Source organism: Gasterosteus aculeatus, chromosome 8 (assembly GCF_964276395.1).
Source record: "Gasterosteus aculeatus chromosome 8, fGasAcu3.hap1.1, whole genome shotgun sequence".
NCBI classification, from domain to species: Eukaryota; Metazoa; Chordata; class Actinopteri; order Perciformes; family Gasterosteidae; genus Gasterosteus; species Gasterosteus aculeatus.
Window position 1 is genome coordinate 23,014,955 of NC_135695.1, and position 20,523 is coordinate 23,035,477.

At 49.8% G+C, this 20,523-nt stretch overlaps 4 protein-coding genes across 5 annotated transcripts; 1 reads left to right on the forward strand and 3 right to left on the reverse strand.

Moving 5' to 3' along the window:
• Window positions 1–606: 606 nt before the first annotated feature.
• On the reverse strand, window positions 607–5,784 carry LOC120824153 (flavin-containing monooxygenase 5). 2 transcript variants are annotated; one of them, XM_040184778.2, is made up of 10 exons: window positions 5,395–5,784; window positions 4,648–4,781; window positions 4,293–4,481; window positions 4,056–4,218; window positions 3,134–3,276; window positions 2,615–2,814; window positions 2,081–2,314; window positions 1,693–1,814; window positions 1,404–1,621; window positions 607–1,337 (listed from the first exon to the last, which is right to left on the reverse strand). In XM_040184778.2, exons 2-10 carry the CDS (start codon window positions 4,777–4,779, stop codon window positions 1,047–1,049), a joined length of 1,692 nt encoding a protein of 563 aa, XP_040040712.2. In that variant the 5' UTR covers window positions 4,780–4,781; window positions 5,395–5,784; the 3' UTR covers window positions 607–1,046. The 2 variants fall into 2 exon arrangements, with proteins under 2 accessions (XP_040040712.2, XP_040040713.2); XM_040184779.2 differs by having other exon boundaries at window positions 4,648–4,795; window positions 5,395–5,756.
• A 287-nt stretch (window positions 5,785–6,071) lies between these two features.
• LOC120824155 (flavin-containing monooxygenase 5) lies at window positions 6,072–11,489 on the reverse strand. The gene is made up of 12 exons (XM_078107791.1): window positions 11,346–11,489; window positions 11,151–11,215; window positions 10,235–10,373; window positions 9,947–10,135; window positions 9,696–9,861; window positions 8,787–8,929; window positions 8,510–8,709; window positions 8,295–8,430; window positions 8,002–8,221; window positions 7,321–7,393; window positions 6,648–6,900; window positions 6,072–6,530 (listed from the first exon to the last, which is right to left on the reverse strand). The coding sequence occupies exons 3-12, from the start codon at window positions 10,364–10,366 to the stop codon at window positions 6,381–6,383; spliced, it is 1,662 nt and encodes a 553-aa protein (XP_077963917.1). The 5' UTR covers window positions 10,367–10,373; window positions 11,151–11,215; window positions 11,346–11,489; the 3' UTR covers window positions 6,072–6,380.
• Window positions 11,490–11,719: 230 nt separating this feature from the next.
• Window positions 11,720–15,315, reverse strand: plpp6 (phospholipid phosphatase 6). Its single transcript, XM_040184794.2, has 2 exons — window positions 14,675–15,315; window positions 11,720–13,174 (listed from the first exon to the last, which is right to left on the reverse strand). The coding sequence occupies exons 1-2, from the start codon at window positions 15,159–15,161 to the stop codon at window positions 12,807–12,809; spliced, it is 855 nt and encodes a 284-aa protein (XP_040040728.2). The 5' UTR covers window positions 15,162–15,315; the 3' UTR covers window positions 11,720–12,806.
• prdx6 (peroxiredoxin 6) lies at window positions 15,203–19,660 on the forward strand. Its single transcript, XM_040184796.2, has 6 exons — window positions 15,203–15,343; window positions 15,557–15,713; window positions 16,899–17,055; window positions 18,607–18,750; window positions 18,890–19,036; window positions 19,389–19,660. The coding sequence occupies exons 2-6, from the start codon at window positions 15,622–15,624 to the stop codon at window positions 19,512–19,514; spliced, it is 666 nt and encodes a 221-aa protein (XP_040040730.2). The 5' UTR covers window positions 15,203–15,343; window positions 15,557–15,621; the 3' UTR covers window positions 19,515–19,660.
• Window positions 19,661–20,523: the final 863 nt, after the last annotated feature.

The window sequence follows — 20,523 nt, forward strand, 5'->3', positions numbered from 1 at the left end:
ATGTAACTGGGTGCCACGTTGGGTGAAATGCTCATTTTATTCCCAGGAGATCGGAGCACCTTCACTGTGGACACCAGAACACGATCGGTTATAAATACCTTTTTTAATTGTTGCATTTTGACTGTGAAACGTTCCTTTCATCGGCTTAACTTTGATTCCATGTCCAGGCTGTCAGGTTACTGTGTGTGTTACATGGCGGCTCGGTGGTCTGCGGGTCAACAGGAAGTGGCTCCTGCACAGCCCCCCCCTCCCTCACGGTGGCCCTGAGCTCTGAGGGAAACGTCAAAGGCCCCCCAGCTCGGCCCCCCGGACCACTTCGCCAGTGTTACAGAAAGACGCATTCCTGATCAGTCCACTGGCGGTCAGACTACTGCGTGACTGAGAGGAAGTCATGGAGGCGCTCACAGCTACTTTGCAATCAGCCCGTGGGGCTCTACCCCCCCCCCCCCTTGACTCGAATGAATGAAAAAGAAAAGGTTGATAAACGTGTTTGTTGATTGATAAAATGTCACAAAACACCATTAGGGTGAGACTCATTTTCCAGCCTCAACAGAAGGAACGGAGATACCGGACGGGATGTTTCTATTGACACTTTTAGGAAGAATGTGAAATAGAATTGCTTTTATTATCCAGTCAGCAGCAGTAAGGGAACAAATAAATGGTACAATCAAATCAAAATGAAGAAGATAATGGCTAAGACGTAACTCCATGCTTTAGTAAATAGCATTAGAGGGCTCGAACTCTAGAACTATGGTAACTTTTCAAAAGTATATTCAATGTTTTTTGCTGTTAAATATGTTTGCACTTGTTGCATTGATCCAATTTTATGTTATCAAAAATGGGCTTAGTGTTAAATGTGTTAGACGTTGCTTTCATTTTATTAAAAGCATGTTATTGAAAGGCTCTCTTATCTTTCTACCAATTTCATTTGTTTCTTCTTTAAATGTATTGTTTTTAAATCATTTAATTATAGCAGCGTCATACTGTAAATATACGGTTCATGGGCGTTACGGTAGGAACACTAAAATAACAGCATAATGCTGTTTTTATACTGGTTCCCTCCTGGAGAGGAAGACAGCCATCACGGCTCCGGCCAACACAAGCATCCAGCGCCAGGGGGGGAACCGGGCCGGTCCGTTCTCCGGTCCTGGTACCGGCCTGGTCCTGAATGGCCGAGCCACCCGCTCCCACTGAGTGAGGATGGCCTGACGGGCCCCGGCCCACCGCCCGGGCCCCCTGAGACGGTACTGGTACGGCGTACAGGGGCCGAAGAAGACCCTGACCCAGAGTCCCGGGTCCGTCAGGAGCAGCTTCAGAAGGTCGGGTCGCACGCCGACCTGCGAGAGGAAGTCTGTCAGTGTGGTTCCGAAAGGTACCAGGAGTTTATGTAGAGCTGCACTGACCTCCTCAGCCATGAAGTCCAGGTACGGGATGTAGTCCACCTGCAGAGCCGCCTTCCGGGGGCAGGGATCGCTGAGGTCATCTTCTCCACAAACTGAAGCCACTCTGCCTGAACGATGGGTGTTCGGCGATGAAGGAGCGGCCCACCTCTTCATGTTCCTCCTCTTCTCACACTGAACGACCTCCAGCATCTCCTCCTCCGGGGGCAGGCGGCTCACACCTTTAGAGAAGGAACACAGCGGACTGAGTCACGAGCTCCTCAGCGGGGCGGCGTCATTTGGAGACGCTTACCAGAGAAAACCTTCACGGCCCAGCGCGCCTGCATCTCCACCAGCGGCAGGATGGGCCCTTTGGTCTGGAAGATCCCAGTCACGGCCAGAGTGGGTGGAGAGAGAGATGGAGGGAACAGAGACCTGGAAGTTCAGAACGCCTGCGTTGATCCTCCACACCAGAAAATACATCAACTGAGAAGATCAGACCATTACTCCAATAAGCAGTGACACCACACATGTCATTCTGGCTTCAGTCAAAACCGTATGAAATGAATGTATTTATTTATTAATGTGTTGGATGGAATTTTAAAAAATCATTTCAAAGAATAGTTTCTGAGATGAGACAATTGTTCTTTGTCAGTAAATCTTAATATGGAGAATACATTGGCTACAGAGTCCTGACCCACTTGTATAGAACCAGGTCTTCATTGGGCCCCCCAGACAGAGCTGGGGGCAAGAACGGGAAGTTTCCATCATAACCAGTACAGAAAACCACAGTATCGATGTTCTCCTCCACGCTGCCGTCTTCAAACCGGACCCCCGACTGGGTGAATCCTCTGAGGTGCGCTCTCATCTGCAGGGCCCCCTGTAGGATCCGACCCGGGAGGTCGTCGTTGATCAAAGGCCTTCGGTCCAAAATTCTGACGGATGCCAAAAAAAAAGATCCAAACGGTTCCTCTTATTTCAGTTTTGACTTGATGTAGTTACGTATATGAGTTTAATATGTTAAACATATGAACCAACTGGGTCGCCTCCCACTGGATGTTGTAAGGACACAACCGACTGGTAGGAGACCCGGAATACGCTGGAGGGATTGGATCTCTAGGCTGGCCTGGGAAAGCCTTGCGACCCCCCCAGAATGAGTCTGAGTCAACCCGCGTTTAACCGTAACACCTGTGGGATGAAATAGTGTCTATCAGTCCGTATCATATCTAGGTCACCTGTGCCGGGGCTCCAGGCCGTACAGCCTGTGGTCGTATCTGCCGTTGAGTTCTCTCTCCACCGTCCAGTTGAGCAGAGATTCGGGGAGAAGCTGCATGAGGGTGTTGTTGAGTCTGGTGATGAGGGTCATGTCAAAGGGAAGACCCCCACGGGACATGCGGCCCATTACCCAGGAGCCCCGGCGCGTGCTGAGGAACGTCTGGGAGAAAGAGCAGAGCGACGGCATGTGAGGGGATTTGAGATGTGAAGCAACATCATCCTCACACCTGAAGAAGTCAACTGTAGATGCTGAGGACGTTCCTAACATTCCAGACGTGCTCTCCTCAAAGTGTGATCATTAAAACCTGTGACACATTTCTAGTATTGCTCTTTTCTGAAGAGTGATTTAAGCTTGCTGCATCCTCGAGGGTCACTAGTGACGCATCCAACATTGTGGAACTACGAACTTTTAGGGAAGAGGAACTTGTCAGAATGTCGAGCTTTCTAGATCAGCTGATGTCTGAGGAAAGCAGGTTGACCTGCTCTGCAGATCGACTGATCTCCACCGCAATGTCTCCTCCAGAATTGCCGATCCCGACCACTACCACCCTCTTTCCTCTGAAGGCGTCTCCGTCCTTGTAATCCCAGCTGTGAAGACACCGACCAGAGAACGTCTCGTACCCTGCGGAGTTGCAGAGATGCAGAGTTGCAGAGATGCAGAGTTGCAGAGATGCAGAGTTGCAGAGATGCAGAGATGCAGAGTTGCAGAGTTGCAGAGATGTAGAGATGTAGAGATGTAGAGATGCAGAGTTGTAGAGATGTAGAGATGCAGAGTTGCAGAGATGCAGAGTTGCAGAGTTGTAGAGATGCAGAGATGCAGAGATGTAGCGATGCAGAGATGCAGAGATGCAGAGTTGCAGAGATGCAGAGTTGCAGAGATGCAGAGTTGTAGAGATGCAGAGATGCAGAGTTGCAGAGTTGCAGAGATGCAGAGTTGCAGAGTTGTAGAGATGCAGAGTTGTAGAGATGCAGAGTTGTAGAGATGCAGAGTTGCAGAGATGCAGAGTTGCAGAGATGCAGAGTTGCAGAGATGCAGAGTTGTAGAGATGCAGAGATGCAGAGTTGCAGAGTTGCAGAGATGCAGAGTTGCAGAGATGCAGAGTTGTAGAGATGCAGAGATGCAGAGATGCAGAGTTGCAGAGATGCAGAGTTGTAGAGATGCAGAGATGCAGAGTTGCAGAGTTGCAGAGATGCAGAGTTGCAGAGTTGTAGAGATGCAGAGTTGTAGAGATGCAGAGTTGCAGAGATGCAGAGTTGTAGAGATGCAGAGTTGCAGAGATGCAGAGTTGCAGAGATGTAGAGATGCAGAGATGCAGAGTTGTAGAGATGCAGACGGATTGGACCCCGTGAGGTTTGTGAAGTCACTTTACACTTTAAAGGGCCGTCTCTCCGCTCACTGACCTGGAAGGTGTAGCAGCGGTGAGGCCGGATGGGTGTAGTGACCTGAACACACCAGCACGGCATCGAACACGTGACCCTCCTCCTCTCCGTCCCTGCTGGTCACAACGTCCCACTGACCCGACGTACAGAAATCCGGCCTCTGTTTGACGCTCTTCACCGTGGTCTGAAGTCACACACACATACATGAAATGACCTCTGACCTCACTCTGCAGAGTTGGAGGCGCCCCGGTGCAGCACCTGGAAGCGGACGTGTCGGAGCAGCTGGAAGCGCTCGGCGTAGAGGCGGAGGTACTCCAGCAGCCGGGGGTGGTGCATGAAGTTGGGGTAGTCGGCAGGCATCGGGAAGTCGCTGAAACACATCATCTCCTTGGAGGTGTTGACCACCAGGGAGCGATAGATGCTGGAGCGCTGGGGCACTGGAGCCTCCTGAGGAGAACAACCCCCACGGCCACTCGCACATCTTTCTTCATAAGAATACTAGAATTGTTCTACATTTGCTGGGAAGCTCATCATACTTACATACATATATTCACTATTCGGGGTTCATACACTTTTTACTATAACCGTACGAACCCTGAACGTTATTACTTACCTTAAAGTTCCAGAGGCCTCCGATGTCGTCGCTGCTTTCGAAGCAGACGGGCTCCAGGCCGTCCTCCACGCAAGCCTTTATGCATGTGAGACCAGAACCGCCGGCTCCAACAACCGCCACACGAAGAACCATCGCTGCGACAACGACACTGTAATCACATATGATTTAGACCTGCATGCAGCCCCCAAAGACGGAGCCCATCCAGCCCAAAGACTCCCTTGTTTCCTGGGGGTTTACTTCCACTACTAATATTCAAGGCAAATGAGTCAATCGGTGGAGGTTTAGCTGGGATCAATGAAGCCGGTCATGGATCGATAGAATTCACGCTCAAATAGAACGAGGTTCATCCCGTGGGAACGTGAACCTTCGGTGGTTTCTGAGACATTTCCGTCTGAACCAAAGTCGAAAAAGGGGACGTGAGTTATAGATCCAAAGCGAGGTTATAAATGACCTGGTTTTACTACGTGTGATTATATAATAGGGTCATAAAACATGCTCAAAGCAGCTCCTCTGCACTTGAATCAGATTTTGTTGGTTTTCAAAACCAAACTGCTTAGTTAGTAAGTAGTTTATTAAGAATTTAAAAATAAACATTTGAATCATAAAATAGTTTTAATCACCTACAAACACAGACAGGTAAAGAAATCAAGCAAATATATCACATCATTGAGTATCTTCAAACCTGTAAGACAGTCTGAGGAAGTTTAAAGTTCTAAATTGCGCAATTCAAGAGTCGCCATTACTCACCTTCTGTCCGTCACGTCCTGAGCGGCTCCACCACGTGACCTCACTTGACCCGAGCTGTTGCTGATCAACCAGACTGAGGCTTTGAGTTAATGACACACAATGTTTGCTCTGCTGCAAATGTTTCATGAGGGAAAATGTTGAATAGTCCCTGAAGCCGTTTAGTCAGCGTGCTTTGATCTGAATGTCAAAGGTCAACTTCTTTTTTCTCACAGTGAGTTCGATGTTGAACATCACTGTCAGAACCAGACGCAGATAAAAACACGCTGGCGAGGATGCAGCAAGTGGCGCTAAATGATTCCAGAGCAACCAAATGAATTCAGTGGAGAAGAAAGAACAGACCAGGAACCAAAAACCTTGTGACCAGCTGGACTCATCAGAGGGGGCGGAGCCATACGACCAAGGAACCAATCAAACACAGGAGGGCGAAAACAGGAGGGAACAGAAGCAAAGACAGGAAGTGAACCAAACACTAATAGTCGCAGGTCCAACCCGGTTTCCTAAAGGTCCTCCTAGGCCCTTAAACCTGGTTTCCTCAAGGTCCTCCTAGGGCCTTAAACCTGGTTTCCTCAAGGTCCTCCTAGGCCCTTAAACCCGGTTTCCTCAGGGACTCAGTGACGTCTCCTGGTCAGTTTGTGTGATTGTCTTTAAATGATTAGGATACGAATTTATTTATAAAATTGATTTTAGACTTTTTATTTCCTGATTTGAACATCTTCAACACTCCTCATAAGAAATATGAATACTTGTTAATGATCTATTATCTGATTTCATGCATGTTCCGTCTTTCATCCTTAATATTTCTGTATATGTAATGTGACAGGGTGAACACACTGACTTATGGGTGAACCCATCTGAGGTTCGTTAGGGTGGATGCGGGGGACTGGAATTGGTTCCCAGATCATGAGTCACAGAAGGAAACTAATGAATGAATCTAATGAATCAATTTAGCATCTTGCATTTCTAGCACATGGATTCTCTTGGTCCAATCAAGCGGTTTGTGGGCGGAGCTTAGACAGCAGGGTGGTCATAGCGGCCGGGTGGCGCACGTGGACGTAGTAGATGCCCACCGCTCCAGCCACGGCGATCAGGCTCAGCTTCATCAGACGGCTGGACACTGAGGCCTTCTCCACCTCCAGCTGGAAGAGACGGGGGGACGGCGGGATGGGGGGACAGGGGGACGGGGGGACGGGGGTCATTATACAACCACTTAACTCCACACAGTGCTCATAGAACCGCCGGCGGACATTCCCGACCTCTCTTGTTTTTAACGGCTTAAACATGCGGTCGAACTGGGTGAAGATCGCCCCGCGGGCCCCGGCCCACTTCCCCGGGCCCACCAGGCGGTACTGGTAGGCGGTCACCGGTCCCCACAGGATCCTCTTGAACAGCTGGTAGTCCGTGAAGAAGAGCCACAGCAGACTCGGCCGCGCCCCGACCTCTCCAGCTACCTCGTCCATGTAGGACACAAAGTCCACATGCAGCGGCGCCAGCTTGGACACGACGTAGCTGTGGACTCGCCCAGAGGGTGACGTCACTCAGCGGCAGCGTTGGGGAGTAACGGAACACTTTACGTATTTAGAATACAGATCATGAGTAACTGTGTTCCGTTACAGTTGAAATAGATGGTATTCAGTTTACAGATTACATGACGGTGCTTCTCTGTCTCACAAGTTTATTCACTCTCTAAATACATGAAGGCAACTTGATGCATTTCCTGAAGCCTCAACATGAAAATTCCCAGTAGCTGCTAACGGAGTGTGAAGAGGAGAACAGAGCAGGAAGGATTTCTGTCCTGGATATTCAATAAGCATTTAATGTTAAAGCAAGAGACGGGAGATCAGAATATAACAACCATGTGTTTGATGATTCCCTGCATATCACAGAAGAAGAGGCAATGGTGTTGTTGAGGAGCACTGGAGGTTTTACCTGTTCTCCATGTCCTTGGTGTCCTTGTCCACAGCCTTCATCATGACCTGGTTTGAAGGCAGCTTCTTGTGTCCTGAGAGCAAAAAGATACTTTGGCCCTGATGCACGTGCATTAGCAAGCGTAGCGTCATCAGCGCCATGACGCCATGACATGACGCCATGACATGACGCCATGACATGACGCCATGACACCTGCAGATAGCTGTGACACTCCCACTGTAGCGCACAGTGCGATCATTTGATCAAGATTCAGTGCTGCAGCAAAGACTGAGATGTTCCCACTGATCCTGATCCAATAACTGTAACGTGGTGAGCAGGACTGGAATGTGAGCGCTGAGTCAGAGAGGCGACGTCACCTTTGGTTTCTTCCAGTAATATAAGTGATATTGCTGCTTCATCTGTAACCTGTAACGATTTTGTGTTCACTCAACTGAAAAAGTGTGACGCTCGTGTTAAAATCCCCGGACCACTGCTGCCATTTCACCCGCCGGTTTGTACATAATTAGCCCCCCTTTACGCATCCCCTCCCACCCCTTCCCCTTGACCCCCCCTGCATATGCATGACACGGAAGCCCAATGAGGCGGTCCGCGCGTCCACCTCAGTACCGCCGCTTGTACCTCGCAGTGTGAATCCTGATGCAAAGAACCGGCGCTGCTGGTGGAGGAGAAACTCCGCCTCACCTTTGAAGACGCGTGCAACCCAGCGAGCCTGAATCTCCGCCTGAGGCATGATGGCTCCGAGGGCGTGGATGAAGCCCACCACAGCCAGGGTGGGATGCTCCAGGTCGGGGGGGAAGACGTGCTTGTACAGACCCACGCGGTGGCCGGACCGGTACACGGCACTGCTCGGCATGTAGGGGAAAGCATAGTTGTAACCCGTGGCGAACACGATGGCGTCCACCTGCAATGAGGACGGGACGGGTCACAGAGGAGCTTCTGCTGGAGAAAAGGAAAATGTGGGAAGGTCCCCTCACGTCTTCCACTGTGCTGCCATCATCAAACAGCACGGAGGAGCCACGGATCTCCTTCACGTTGGGTTTGAGGATGACCGAGCCGGACAGCATCCTGAACGGCAGATCATCGTTGATCACTGGGATCTGACTGAAGAGCCTGAGGGGGCGGCAGGACCACCGGACATAAACCCCGAGACAGATCACAGCCTGCACACAGCAGGTCTTCGTGTCCTCACCTGTGTTTGGGCTTCAGGGCGTACATGGTGTGGTCGTACATGGCGTTGACCTTCTTCTCGCCCAGCCAGTTCATGACGTTGGTGGGCAGCAGCTGGAAGAGGATGTGGACAAAGCGGGTGTTGTACTTCATGTCGACGGGCAGCCCGTTGTCGGAGACCTGGCGGATGACCCAGGCACCGCGACGAGTGCTCATGTACACCTGCAGACGAAGGGCGAAGGTCAGAACATCCACATGCCTGAATCCTCACAAAGAGCGATGGGAAAAGAGTCCCCGACCTGCTGCGCCACTCGGCTGCTCTCCACGGCGATGTCGCTCCCCGAGTTGCCGATGCCGATGACCACCACGCGCTTCCCACACATGTCCTCCGGCCCCTTGTAGTCCCAGCTGTGCAGGTACCGCCCCGCAAACGTCTCGATGCCTGCAACGCAGCCGAAGGACGTCTCCACCGTGAGAAGCACTGCGATGTGAGCTCATCTGCAGCTTCCAAAGAGACTCGGAGCATCGACAGTCATGATGAACAGGGAGGGAGGGGTCAAACAAGCAGGCCTGTCAATCAGGAGACCAGTTGAGTTATTGTAGCAAACAATAACTCAACATAGTACGTTGCTTTTTCCACCAATATATACACACCTCCATTGCTGAATAGATTAAGGTTAAGTAGCTTAGACCAACACTAGAAGGTCATGTGAGCTTTTGTATTCCGTGACTATAGCATGAACGCATAGCAGGATTGGAAAGCTAACAAGCTAACTAGCCAACCAGACTTCGATAGCGTGGTGGAATCAGCTAGCTAGTTTGCTAAGTAACAAGTCGCAACTTCAAGATGATATACAGCAAGTATTATAACAATGTCATTCTAATGATACAGTCTATGAAATAACAAGTAAGCTGATATTTTTGTATTTTAACGATACAATGATGATGATGACGATGTTGTCTCTATCTGATCATGTGACCACATTGCGATGTATCGCTGGTGTGCATGCGCTTCCTTGCTAACGTGAACTTTAACCCCTGGATGATGAAATGATGGTCAGATGAGAGAAGCTAACATGTGAGACGGAGGTTGCTGGTTCGATACCCCAGACTGCGGGACGAGTCAGCAGGTCAGACCCCCCCCCCCCGTCCCCCCGTCCCCCCGGGGGCCAACATGAGGCCACCTCCAAAGCCTCATGTGGCGTCACCTGGGAAGTCTTTGAGTGGCAGGTTGGGGTAGGTGTAGTGACCCGAGCAGCAGATGACCGCATCAAAGACGTGCTTCTCCTCCTGCCCGCCGCCGCCCTCCGTCACCACCTCCCACTGGCCGGAGCGGCTGAAGTCCGGCCTCTCTCTGATCGTCTTCACCGAGGTCTGACCCGGTATGAGCATTGAAGAGGAAGAGAGCGTGAACATGGGAGTCATCTGATGAGTCCCCTCCACCCACCACCCCACCCACCTGGAAGCGGACGTGCTGCAGCAGGTGGAAGTGCTCCGCGTACATCTTGAGGTATCTCAGGATCTTAGAGTGGTGCATGTAGTTGGGGTAGTCTGCAGGGATGGGGAAGTCGCTGAAGCAGATCATCTCCTTGGAGGTGTTGATGGTGAGGGATCGGTAGATGCTGGCCCGGTTCGGCTCGGACACTTCCTGCAGAGGAAACCTTTGAATACACTCTTCTTCGCTCCACTTTTCACTTCAACCGCTGGGGGCTGCTTGGTCCTTGGTTGCCCCCCCAGAGTGACTTGCCTTGAACCTCCACAGCCCGCCCAGGTCATCGCTGCTCTCGAAGCAGGTGGGCAGCATCCCCTCGTCCAGGCAGGCCTTCACGCTGGAGAGCCCCGAGGGGCCGGCGCCGATCACCGCCACCCTGTGCACCATGACGGGCCTTCGCCAGGCAGAGCACAGACACATACATGTAAAAGCATGTTGAGATGCCTGCATGCAGAAGCTTCCACACGTTACAGCGAGCACCGCCTCCCTCTACACGTCTGACCGGAGCACCTCTCACCCTGTGAGGAGGTTACGACCTGAGTCGCGTGTTCAGCGTGGGGCTGTCACAATCGATCAAAAATGACGTTCGAATATTCGCAATCACCACTTGTATAGGTCATTTATTTAAGTTTAAACCGATTTAACAACATATTACCTGCACAAAAACCAGTACATTAACAAAGATAACCACGGATCTCTCTCTCTGCAGTAAAGGGTTTTACGTAGCGACATCGAGCGGCTGAGCCGTAAACACGGAACGTTTCATTGGCATGAAACGGCAGAGAATCAAAGCGGCGCATGAAGCAGCCGATCTGCTCTACGTCATTCATGCAGTTAACAGCCAGCAGTCAGGCGCGCGTCCGCCAAGCAGACGGACATCAGACATATAGGATATCCGTTGACAGCCGTAGTTCACAGTAACAAGTCCCATTGGAGATGTGAGATCAGACATCGTATCATCCACAACGTAGACCTCTGGTGGCATGAACAGCCCTCATCTTTCATCCTCCACGAGAACATTACTTTCTGCCTGCGCTCAGATGTGCAAAATGCACAAAGACAAGAAAATGATATTTTTTACTTCGTAAAGAAGCTTTTTTGATGATTTGGTGTAATAACAGATTAATAATATGCACATGAATAAGTACACAGAGCAGAATAAACTCTTTACCTTAATCCTCGTGTTGATTCCCTGTGAAAGAGGATCAAACTTTAATCTTCGCTGCTCGTTCCTCACTGTGAAGGAAAGGAACACGCTGAACGCTATTTACCCAAACCCAGTGGGAGTGACTGACTAGAGACCCGGTGACCGGAGGCCGTCCAGGTCTAATAAGACACAGATGGGACCATACGTGTCCTGACTGACCGTTTGAATGTTGTTGATTGACCGGGTCCCTGAAGGGAGGGTCACGCCGTCTGGTACCTTTCCATGCGCTCCTCTTTGAGGGGGGGCTCTCCTGTGCTGAGGCAGCACAAACCTCCTGTTCTCCTCTTTAACTTCAGATCTTCCTGCTTCTTTTCAGCTGAATTGTAGTCATTTGACGTCTGTCTGTACTTACGACGTGTGCTGATGATTTCTGCATTTTATCATTTTTCTATATTCTAGTTAGTAATAAATACTGAATCACAAAGCAAACTCAAGAACTTTTGATTTCTCACAAGGGCAAAATCCACAAATTTCCACCCCAGTGAGGAGTAATTACTGATTACCTCTGTGATCTATTCAGTGACATGACACCGTTTCAGATCATCGCCAGTTTAATTTATAACCATCACAATCAAATCATTAATCAACAATGATATATCTTTTTAACAATGGAACATCAAGTGTGAGCAGGAATCAACACGTGTGCAGAACAGGCATATTTACACTTACATTCAGAATAAGGGTCTATACAGGGAACAAACTAGATCTTTTAGAGCGCGAGGGGAAACATCCCAGCTGGCAACACGTAGGACAACATGCAGAAACACATGTTTTACATCTGCATTAACAAGCAAAGTGAAAGCTCGACGTTTGGAATGTGCTGAAATAATGAGCCTCTGCTCCACACAATCTATTCTGCAAACACACCCACAGAGAACTAGAACCCCTCACAAACTCATGATCATATCATTCATTCACCCTCCAGCACGTCAAGACTTCAGAAGGGAAGAAATGGAGACATCGTCTCACTGTTGCAGCCCTGAGACGCTCATTGGTCAATTATTGCAGAGGGACAGAGAATCAAAGTCTATCAAGAGGAAGCAGATCAACAGGAAACTGGCTGTTAGATTAGTTTAAGCACAATCGTCACGCAGAGGGGAATAAAGACGTGTTCAACGCTGCATGAGATGCTGCTCATCAGACGAGCTGGAGAGGTGTCGTTAGCGGCGAGGGTTTGTGTACACGCACACGCACACACACACACACGCACACGCACACGCACACGCACACACACACACACACACACACACACCGCTGTTAATTCGTTCACACATTAAAACCTCGCTGAACGTCTAACTGAGAATTTGTGGAACATTTCAAGCTTTATGTAAACAGAAGGGGGGAAGAAATGTACCCGCGATGCTTGGTGACGTCGGCTAGTTAGTCGGTAGATGAGAAACGACGGCGTGCGTTGGTTCTTCTGAATGACGTGTGTGGTTTCACATTCTAGTAAAACATTAATCAGACGTGATGAACAAACTTGACGCTGTCCTTCCTGCACAATAGAATGATTGAAGTGTGACCAAATGTCTCCAGAGGCGTTTCCACAGTTCTCTCTTCTCGGATATTCTCCGTCTCAAAGACCTAACGGCGTGCAGGGGCTCCTGACCGGCCCCGGGGTCAGGCTAGATGTCCCAGCAGCCCCTGCAGGGTCTGAGGCGAGAGCCACAGCACCTCCACCAGGTTGTACTGGCAGTAGCCCATCCCGAAGCCGAACACCACGTCGGTCACGTTGTGGCGGCCCAGCATCACGCGGCTCAGCCCCACCAGGCCGGCCCACAGCAGGACCAGGACCCTCAGCGGAGCGGCCAGCACCAGGTGGGCCAGCAGGAACCGCCCACACATGGCGGCGCGGGTGGCGTGGCCCGAGGGGAAGGAGTAGCGGTCCACGGAGAAGGTGGCAAACATGTCCATGCGGTTGTGTGCCGGCCGACGGCGTCGCACCGACGCCTTGACGATGGTGACCAGGATCAGGTCCAAAAGTAGGCCTGGGGGGGGCAGAGGTTAGTCCCATGAGCAAAGGCCTCACATGCATTTAAACACAAGGAGATGTAAAGAGGAGAAGCACTGGGGCTGTCAGGCACATCATCAGGGGTTTGGTTTCACTTCAGCTGAACTCTGATGTCATTTCCTGTCTGAGTGACACTGGAGTTTGTTGGGTGCTTTAGACTTTAGACATTGATATAAAAGGGTTGCAGAAGTATAAATACTGAAGAGGAGATATGTTGATTCACAGCCCTAAACAGCAGCGGTTATGTTTGTGCGCTAGGAACACAATGACATCACCGGGATGATGAACAGAAATCACCGCCGAGCTATAAAACACTCCTGCAGCGTGTATTCATCACAGCAGTCGTCCTTCTCTTGAATAAAAGCTACTGATACAAACCTCTAAATACTAACGTAGGGGGCTGCATCTCTTCACAACGTGTTCACCCTTTTCCTAAAACAGCCCTGATGGAGTTGGCTTTATTTAGCTCACGTCACATGACTGCGTGAACCAATGAGACGTCCGCGTGGGAATGACATAAACTTTGATAATAAACAACTCAACCCACATAAGGAGTCTTATTATTTAATCACAGTAATTATGTAAAAGAGAAAATAATCTGCTTTTGTAATATATTAGTTATTATTGCCCGGTTTTAAGTGATGTGCATTGGAGTATAATGGCACAAATAATAAATATTAGTTATAGTTTAAATCCATCTTTGTTTTATCTTTGGAACGTATTTCCCTGTTTCCAGAAAGTCATTATATATATTATATGATATCTTGTATTTTATTCAGCCTAGAGGTTGAAGATGCGTGACGTGAAGCAGTGAGGTGGGATGGATTGGGCCATCTTGGTACAGTCAGCTGGCTCACCCAGCATTGGGTTAGTGGTACATGTCCTTCTTAAAGAACCATAACGTGCTCAATTATCAACCGATAATAAAGAGATGTAGTTATGACACTGCTACATACTATGACATACTATACTATCTACAAAATAGAGTAATGTTCTAAAATAGGAACAAGATTTCTTTACAAATATACATGCTGATGTTGAAATCCCCACCCTGTACAGAGATGTATTTATGAGGCTGCATACTTATGAATAATTATAACCATGGGTTTTCATACGAAAATGACATTAAACAGAACATCATGCATAGTATTCAGTGTCATAACTACATCTCTGAGGTTTATAACAAACCAAACCGTTTAAATATCGGTTAAAAATGGAGTTATAGTTATTTAAGAAGTACATGTACCACTACCAACAATGTTATGAGCTGACCGCACCAAGATGGCCGCCACGCGCGGACGTTCGATACTCCGCCGTCTAGCCTTTATATATACGTCTATGGGTGGGATCACCTGAGGGCTCTCAGAGGGATGAAGACACAACCCCAGCCCCCCAGCCCCGCACCCCCTCACCCCCTCCGTGGTTCCCACGAACCGTGACCCGAGCAGACAGATGCAGGAGAGCACAGAGCTCTTACCCATCAGCAGGTTGAGCATGACCTCTTGACCCGCCGCGCTGTCGCTCTTGTACAGGCAGTACGCGGCGCCGGCCAGCCACGGGATGCCGTGCCCGGAGACCTCGATCAGCTTCATGAGGGGCCGCACGCTGCCCCACGCGGAGTCCTCGCAGGCGCACACCCCGAGCCGCTTGGACATCCACAGGTCGACGGCGAGCAGCGAGCTGAGCGCCACCCGCGCGAACGACGGGTTGAGGCGGATGCCGTCCTCCTCCGGGGGGGGGACCTGGCCGGCGGAGGAGGAGCCGGAGCCTCGGCGCCGAGTGGGGCTCTCCGACAACCGGAGGCGGGCAGTGGTCGGGTCGGAGCCCTGCCGCTGGAGGAGCAGCGGCGGCGGCGGAGAGGACCGGTTCAGCGGCTTCGTCAGAGACATGAACTCGTAGCGGCCGTTGGCGCCTCCGAGCACCGGGCTTCCGCGACCGGAGTTTTTCGCTTTGGGAGACGGCATGTTCGGGTCTACGTACCGTGGGTACGGTGAGCAGGGAGGTTATCCGGTTATCCGCAGTGCTGTGCGGGCTGTTGCTCCTTTAATTCATCTGTTGGACGCTTCACAATTCAGCTCACGTCCGGAACCACGGAGCACAATCGCCATCTTTGTTCGCAAAGCCTCCTGGGTAATTGGGTTTTTCGGTGAGACCGGTTTCTCCCATTGACAGTTCCCTTCATGAACCAATGATATCACTGATTTGTATTTATCATCGTGAGTGTTTAATTGTTCTGCTGTTTAACTTTTCTCTTGTTAAGCTATTAAATACAAAGCTATTAAGGACTAAAAAACACTCTTGTATCTGGTTGGCCGATGATCTCCACGTGACGTAAACAAACCCCGCCCACATCCGGTAGGGTTCACGAGGTGCTGACCGCTCTCCTCCCACACGGAAGTAGTAGTAGAAGAAGAAGAAGCCGACATGCCTGGCCTCCTCCTCGGGGACGAGTTCCCAAACTTCGATGCCGACACCACCATCGGCCCGATCAAGTTCCACGACTTCCTGGGCAGCTCGTGAGTAATAATGTGCTTTAACTCCCGCAGTGCAGCGTTGTAAATGAGTGCGCGTGCACGTGTTGTCAATGGACGCGGAGTTTCAATGATTGAATTCTGAGTTCATAAACTATATCTAATGAATCGACCTATCGGTCACATGTCCATGGTGTGACGTCATGCGCCCACCGCTAAAACAGCTATGAAATGTTCTCTGTGCCCCCCGAGAGTCAGGACAAAGGCCCCATTGTTTGTGTTTCATGTGAACTTTGCCTTCCTGCTGCAACCCCGCGGAGGTCCATCCCTGAGCGACACACACACACACACACACACACACACTTTGGAGATCTGAAGGATTTCCACATGCATTAAAATCCATTAAGTGAGAAATCTCTTTTTTTGGCTACTACCTGAAGAGAACATCCTGTATTAATCCCTGTGGGTTTACGGTGTGCTGCTGGAAAGAGGTGCCTTGCTCGGAGACACTCTCAGAGGGCAGGTAGCAGGCTGGGTTTAAACCCTCAACCCTGCAGCTACTGCACCGGCTGGACACCACGCGCCACGTTCACATGACCTGCTCACGCACACAGTCAAGTGCCTCATAGTCATTAAATACAGCTTTAAATGTCACGTGTTTTGTTGAAGACGACCTAGAGAGTCACGTCTTTGTGTGTGGAAGTTGCTGGTTGCTTTATTTATTTATCACAGACTTTATTGCCCCGTGCATCCACACTGCTGCTTTTCATCACGGACACATTTGTCCCGTATTTTCCTCCACGACTTTGTTCCCCTCGTTGGTGGAGATCTCCCTCCATGAATCAGAGGCCATCCGGCGTCCTCATAGTCCGCCAATGACGGCTTGTACAAGCGCTCATATTTAAAAGCTCTTCAGTCTGATCCGTTCTCTCGTAAACGTTCTTCCTTTTAATAACGGCCGTATTGTGCTGTGAAAACGGAGACGTGAGACTCCGTAAAGGACGTAGTCAGAGACCGATCACAGCCTGGTGCTGCAGGACGCTGCAAAGCTTTACACGCTAGTCTAGAAAAATGGATCGACGCACACAAGGAGGTGAAAAGACACGCAAGGGACACGCAAGGGACACGCAGGGGGCTCTTGCGTGTGCGTGTCCTTGCGTCTCTCTGAAAACGCAGAAGCATAAACTGGGCTTTAGCTGTGTGTCTATATGTGCCCCCCCCCCCCTGCAGATGGGGTATCCTGTTCTCCCACCCGAAAGACTTCACCCCCGTCTGCACCACCGAGCTGGCCTGCGCCTGCAGGGTCAGCGAGGAGTTCACCAAGCGAGGCGTGAAGATGATCGCCTTGTCAGTGGACAGCGTGGAGGACCACCACAGCTGGAGCAAGGTGGGGGGCTTGTTATCAGCAGCAATGTACCTGCATTGCATTAGTTTGAGGCTTAGGAGCTTGTGGGGGGTTTAACGAGCCCGATGCTTCGCCCGCTCCGTGTCCTTTGCACTTATTATTTTTTGTTTTATTTTTATATATTTATATTACATTACATTACATGTCATTTAGCGGACGCTTTTATCCAAAGCGACGTACAATAAGTGCATTCAACCACAGGGTACAAACTCAGGAGAACAAGAAACAAGTGCAATTTCCTCAAATAAGCCAATTTACAATTTGCTATAGATGAGTGACGTTACAAGTACAATTTAAGTGCTACAATTTGTTAGTCTTTAGTCGAGGTAGAGTCTGAAGAGGTGTGTCTTTAGTTTGCGGCGGAAGATGTGAAGGCTCTCTGCGGTCCTGATGTCTTCAGAGAGCTCGTTCCACCATTTCGGCGCAAGGACAGCGAAGAGTCGAGACCTAGTCGAGTGTTTTGCTCTCAGTGAGGGAGGACGAGTAGTTTTGCAGATGCAGAGCGGAGAGTGCGGGTTGGGATGTAGGGTTTATATATTTTTGATGTCTAAATATTCTGACGAATAAAACGCTCTGTTCTTTGAAAGAGCGTACTTGTATTACTACGCTATTGTCTTTATGTTATCAGTCTCAAAAAATGGTCTGAAAATTGCAATAATATCATTTATCGCGCATAATGTTGGTGCAATAATCGCACAATAAAAATGTGCATTGTGACCGGCTGCCAGCATCGTGGTCACACGCAGCACTTCATGTCCACTCGCATGAAAGGGTTTGAGATGAATGACACACGTGGCTCAAGTTTCTCAAAGTCCCAAAACCTGTTCTCAGGCTCCATGTTCCCTCTTCCTCGCGTTCCCGTTTGTCTTTGTCCTTTGATGAAGTTGCACTTTCTTGTTTCTGGCTCTTCTGAGTTTGAATCCCTAAATGGCTGAAATGCACTTATTGTAAGTCGCTTTGGATAAAAGCATCAGCTTAATGACTTGTAATGTCCTTACGGTCCAGGTGCTTTTAGTCTTGACGGTCCAGGTGCGTTTAGTCTTGACGGTCCAGGTGCGTTTAGTCTTGACGGTCCAGGTGCGTTTAGTCTTGACGGTCCAGGTGCGTTTAGTCTTGACGGTCCAGGTGCTTTTAGTCTTGACGGTCCAGGTGCTTTTAGTCTTGACGGTCCAGGTGCTTTTAGTCTTGACGGTCCAGGTGCTTTTAGTCTTGACGGTCCAGGTGCTTTTAGTCTTGACGGTCCAGGTGCTTTTAGTCTTGACGGTCCAGGTGCTTTTAGTCTTGACGGTCCAGGTGCTTTTAGTCTTGACGGTCCAGGTGCTTTTAGTCTTGACGGTCCAGGTGCTTTTAGTCTTGACGGTCCAGGTGCGTTTAGTCTTGACGGTCCAGTTGCTTTTAGTCTTGACGGTCCAGGTGCTTTTAGTCTTGACGGTCCAGGTGCTTTTAGTCTTGACGGTCCAGGTGCGTTTAGTCTTGACGGTCCAGGTATCTTCGCCTTCATAGCTGTGCTAACGCTGAGATGTGTCTCTGCAGGACGTGATGGGCTTCAACGGCTCGTCTGCAGGCTCTCTGCCGTTCCCCATCATCGCCGACGACAAGCGGCTGCTGTCCGTCCAGCTCGGCATGCTGGACCCCGATGAGAGGGACAAGGACGGGATGCCCCTCACTGCTCGCTGTGTAAGAAGCACAACCTCCGATTGCATCACCGTGACTTTAGAGGCCTCCAATGCATCATGACCCAGAACGCTCATCAGAAACCGTGCAGAGCCCATGGAAAGCTTTTCACATACACAGACCTCTGCCCCCTCCCCTCCAGGTCTTTGTGATTGGCCCCGACAAGAGGCTGAAGCTGTCCATCCTCTACCCGGCCACCACGGGGAGGAACTTCGACGAGCTGCTCCGCGTGATCGACTCGCTGCAGCTCACCGCGCAGAAGAAGGTGGCCACGCCCGTGGACTGGAAGGTGACTCCAGTTTGTCTCCAGAACTGAAAAGTAGTCTTGAGCGTCTTATAGACACATAAAATGGGATTTAGGTATTTTACAAAGGGGCCCGAACCAGCAGACGGCCATAAAACATCTTCTCTGCCTGTTGTATTCTTTTTTTCTGAACAGGTAAACTTTTAAGAAGCTATATTATTAGTGAGAGGTTCAATACTGGAGCAATAAAAAAAAAAGATCTATCTCTATATATATCTATATCTATCTATATATAATTATAATAATAGCGGTTTCCATTATTCCTTTGACACACTAACATGGGAAGATGTGCAAGTTGAGGGTGGGACTGATTTTAATGTGAATAACTCTCCTCCAGCCCGGTGAGAAGGTCATGGTCATCCCTTCGCTCTCTGAGGCCGAAGCTGCCGCCCTCTTCCCGAACGGCGTGACCACCACAGAGGTGCCTTCTGGGAAGAAGTACCTGCGCTACACTCAGCTCTGAGGAGGCGCGGCCTCCTTCTCCGGGTCACAGCTCTGTTTGAACAATGGAAATCCTTGAGTGCTGATTCCCATGTTACAGAGTATGGAAGCACTTTCCCTGGTGTTCCACTGCCTTGTTTCCTTCAATAAAACCTCTTTTCACACACAGCGTTGGAATGTTTGAGACTTCCTCTTCTGAAACATCTGGCTGCACTACCTCCTTCTGCCAATAGGTGGTGGTACACTCTCAGACTAACCTTCCCCCTGTTGCCTAGCAACCTGCTGCATGACATTGTAACTGTACAAACGTGTAAAATGCAGATCGAGATGGTAATCTTATTTCATTTAAATTACAACGATCTGCTTCACCGCCAGAGTGTGAAGTATTTCAGGCTGAGAGGATTTTCCAGTATTTTAAACCAAATGCAAACCAGTTAAGTCAATTACTTTAAACTACAAATAGTCTTAGTCAATCTTAAATCAATCCCCTCACCCCTCTCCCCCTCACCCCCTCTCCCCCTTCCCTCCTCTTAGCGCCCATAGCGATGCATCTTACTCATCAAGTGCATTTCTCAAATTCCAGACCACAACAGCCTGAGGAGCTCTGGGTGTCACTGTCCACACACACACACGTACACACGCGCACACACAGATACACACACACTTATTTGTGCTTTGGATAAAAGCGTGAGCTAAATGACGTGATTTAATGCTACACACACACACACACACACACACACAGGAGAGGCGGTGGTGTGGTTGTACCTCGTAAATGTTACTACGGGGGGAATCAATCCCTGAGCTCATCTTTATATCTCTCTATCAATTGATCACCCACCATCTGAGTGATGGGCTTCACAACCAGCGGAGAGCTCCACCGTGTGCGTCAGGAATCAGGATCAACATTTATTGACAAAATCTGTCAAACATACAAGGAATCTGTCTTGCCGGTTGGTGCGTGACAGCAGACTGTGTGTGTGTGTGTGTGTGTGTGTGTGTGTGTGTGTGTGTGTGTGGACCGCCATTAAGAA